At 33.3% G+C, this 3858-nt stretch overlaps 1 protein-coding gene across 2 annotated transcripts; it reads right to left on the bottom strand.

Annotated features, from left to right (window-relative positions):
* Positions 1 to 2413: 2413 nt before the first annotated feature.
* Positions 2414 to 3352, bottom strand: LOC110450882 (poly [ADP-ribose] polymerase 14-like). Of its 2 annotated transcripts, none has more exons than XM_021498655.1 (3): positions 2981 to 3352; positions 2710 to 2867; positions 2414 to 2605 (listed from the first exon to the last, which is right to left on the bottom strand). In XM_021498655.1, the coding sequence occupies exons 1-3, from the start codon at positions 3276 to 3278 to the stop codon at positions 2429 to 2431; spliced, it is 633 nt and encodes a 210-aa protein (XP_021354330.1). In that variant the 5' UTR covers positions 3279 to 3352; the 3' UTR covers positions 2414 to 2428. The 2 variants fall into 2 exon arrangements, with proteins under 2 accessions (XP_021354330.1, XP_021354331.1); XM_021498656.1 differs by having other exon boundaries at positions 2710 to 2861; positions 2981 to 3348.
* Between the last annotated feature and the right edge of the window lie 506 nt (positions 3353 to 3858).

Here is a 3858-nt window from a genome sequence, read left to right on the forward strand (position 1 = left end):
TTATTTATCTATTATAGAAGGTTATATCAGTATTGTGTGTGCTTTGCTGATAGTGATCTAGTCGAAATTATCTTAGTTCAAAATGAAAACAACTAATTGTCTGCATTCTATAATGAGTTTCAGTTATAACGAGCGTTGTTTTATTCTTTAGCAAATGCTTCGATATATTTTAAAACATTCTGTTATCAATCAGATATTTTCAAATTTTGCAAATGTATACTTTCTTTCCTACATATATGTATGTTTTGTATGGCGTCTCGTTATATTTGCCTTTTTCTATCTGACTTGAGACCTTTTTTTTTTAACTTGTGTTGATACTTTTTTCTCTTGAATTGACATTCCAAAATTCGGAATAGCCTTGAATTTGATCGGTCACGATATCTTCCATTACGTAAAGTGGTAAAATTCCAAGATATGTGACATGTTCCCAAGAGGATTAACAATATGACAAGTTCATGTGATGTTTAGTAAGACAAGCGCCTGTGTTATGTACTCGCACTGCATGTATTTCCGTTGATTAACCTATATAAAATGTTGATGTACTATTTATCTGTATGACATTTGTCTGTAATGTTTACCTGTATGACACGTTCTTTTGAGGTGTGTCTGTGTGAAACGATATTATTTTGCATGCTTTTAGAGATATATGTATTTTGACCTATTTGTATAATATATATTTATCTTGTTACATGTTCTTTGTTTGATATTTACCTGTATGACATGATGATATTGTTCCTGTGATGCGTACATTTATGTTCTAATCATGTTTATGTGTAGAGATAACGGATTGTGTTGGTCAAGTGAAGCCCTCATTTAAAAACAATAACAAACGCATAAAATAAAATAGAAAAGATAGTTTTATTATTTTAGAATTGATAAAACTATTCATAAGTAAAACATTTAACACAATTTTGATTTACCAGTCCTTTCATGTTGTTCCATTGAACTCAATGAACAAGTTGACAATGCACGTGTTGTTATGATTGGCTAGAGAGGTGTTTTATAAATAAATGTTAAAACAATTTACGAAAAGTGAGAAATTCAAACACACTATATTTAATAAAGGTTTCCATGAAACTGGATGTAAAGTTAATGTAGTTTTAAACTATTTCCACCATTTTGTGTACAATACTTGCTATGTGTAAAAAACAAAAGAACGTAAACAGTAAGGGAGAATGAGTTCAGTATACAAACATAAATACATTTCCTCTCGATTCACAATTAATTAAATTGGGTATGAGACACAAGTAGTGAAATATATACTGTCTTGCAGTTGACCTTCATTACTGTTATTATATTTTTGTTGTTTAATGGCTGCTAAGTTTGAATTTAGTGGCATTGGGCAATGGGACCAGTGCTGTTAACACATCATTTCATGCAAAGGCCTCATTCTTGGCATCTTCGCTAGCCAAGGGTTGATCCGGTACGATCCCAGGTAGATCGTACTGGATCAACCCTTGGCTGGCGAAGATGCATTATTGGCATAAGTCACATAGTATGCGAAATTCAAAGTCCAACTAGATTGAAAAGAATGGTTATGTGTAGAAATTGCACAAACATGAAAACCGATGCTATATATATATATATACATATCTTACAAAAAGAATGGTTCCCGCTGATTTTCGAAAATAGAAAATCAATTAAAAAAACCCATTAAAACGTTATTATGATTTTTCGAGTACCAAAATTTTTGTTTTTGTTTTTACCACAACTTCATTGAACAGAATGTGTCAAAAAGTTAAAAGATAAGTACATATTTGGCTTTGATTCATAATTAGCTACTTCATACAATAAGTAAACTATCACTGCCATACCATTTATGATAAAGATAAAGGATCCCTGTCCTACTGTTGGCAAAGCAAGAAGATTAATTTTTCATGCGTGTAGTTGTCTCCCCTTAATTACGTTTTAGGTATAGCTGTTATGGGACTAGGTCAGCTAGCTATCCCTGATTAGTAACAGCTCATTTGGTTAGAGAGGTCGTATTGTAATAGGAAATCTAGCGTTTTCAACCATGGAATTACTTTTGTTGATTTGTTTCATTTCATATTTATCATAATCCATAAAGTTTTCGCATGATAATGATTCTTTTTTTATTTATTAAAGTCATTGTTATATCGGTTAAAAGATTCCAATCTAACTTAATGTTTTTGGCAGTGGTACAAGGATACTCATATATTTCTGGAAGCTTATGTACATAATGCTTAAATATAGCGAAAATCAACGGGGACCTATCTCGAATCATGACCATCGCCATGAACAGTTGCTGTAATGATAAGTTAACAATGTATATGGATTCTGAATTGTCATTATTTTATGTTTGTTTATATGTTGAGGGGACTTTTATTCATACTATTGTTATTATGAGGATGACATACATAGATTCTAAAACTCTATAACTAGGTTTAAAATGGAATGCAATAATACACTAACCATTTTTCCCACAGAAGCTTCGGTTGAAGCCATACATGTTGATACTGTCTACCGCACCCTCTGCAGTTCCATGCCACAGCATTTTCTCACTCTGCCCGCCGCAGCTTCGGTCCATCTCTGCTTTTTTAGTCATATACTGTTGGTACAGTGTCTGGTTTTGTATTCTTTCAATCTATTGACACAATAGTAATATACATGATTAAAATATTTGGTGTTTATGCCAATATGAAAGTAAACATTTTTTTAATCAAATTTACAATTTGCTGTAAAACCTACCTTAACTATTGTGGGATTATCTTTTCCAATTGTAGCGTTGAAATCTTTCAACACGTCTGTATACTCGGAATCAGTTGCTTGCATCGGTACAACGATTACTGGATCCTGATCGGTCATCGGGGTCCATGTCGTCGGAGGCTGAAGACCGGAATCTAAGACTGACATTTAAGGTAAATAATTAAAAAGACACTTTAAATAATGGAATTGAAGTTGATATTACTTTGCTAATAGATTATCAGTCGACCATCAAACTAACAAAAAGTTTACTTACCTTTGGTCGCCTGTAGCTTGTCTTTCCGTAAAACTTTCGCCCGGTCGCTCTGATCATGGACAGGATATTCTTCCATGGTCGAAAAGTCAATTTCGTAGCGGGTACCGTTTTCATCACAAAATGTAGCTTTTGGTTGTTGTTGTTGGTAGTCGTTTTCGATCGTATGGTTTAGTTCCTCTGGATAAGGTAGCAGTTTTCTACCGTCATCGCATTCATCAATTACTGACCATTCTACGCATTTCGCTGTGATCTTTTCTCTCTCTTTCGTCAGATGCAATCTTTGAATATCCATAATCATGTGATCGATCTCATTTGAAGCTTTGTTAACATTCACAGGCAAACCTGATAGTCTAATACGAGGAGGTCGTTTTTCAAATATCATCTCTACACCAAGTGATCCTTTAAATTAGTCAAGCCTTGTTCACTGTAGTTAAAAAAAACACATATGATACTCGTATACATATATACCCTATGCACTACATTGTCAACAAAATTCCACACTTACACGAATTTACACACGCTTAGTTCATATATCCCTAGCACCCAGTTGAAGCCCTATGTGTAACTAAAATAAACTTTTTGAAGTTGAATGTATGTTAGCTTCGAGAAATGTAAGGAAAGAAGGCACCCTTTTAAAAAGTCAAGCCAATGCTGAAAGCTACAATAAACACTTACTACACTAAATCGCAAATTTATTCGATTTACAACTCATCTGCGGTACTAAATGCAAGAATTAGCTAAATGAATTTGTCAGATCTTGTGAATAACATTAATATAGTGTAAAGAACTTTCCAAATCAAAACGCTCCAGTGATTGAAATGCAACAATAATGGAAGAGTAGGTAGGAGAAAATAAATAAAGTCCAACTGTTCCTAACT

Source organism: Mizuhopecten yessoensis, unplaced genomic scaffold (assembly GCF_002113885.1).
Source record: "Mizuhopecten yessoensis strain PY_sf001 unplaced genomic scaffold, ASM211388v2 scaffold5525, whole genome shotgun sequence".
Classification (NCBI taxonomy): Eukaryota; Metazoa; Mollusca; class Bivalvia; order Pectinida; family Pectinidae; genus Mizuhopecten; species Mizuhopecten yessoensis.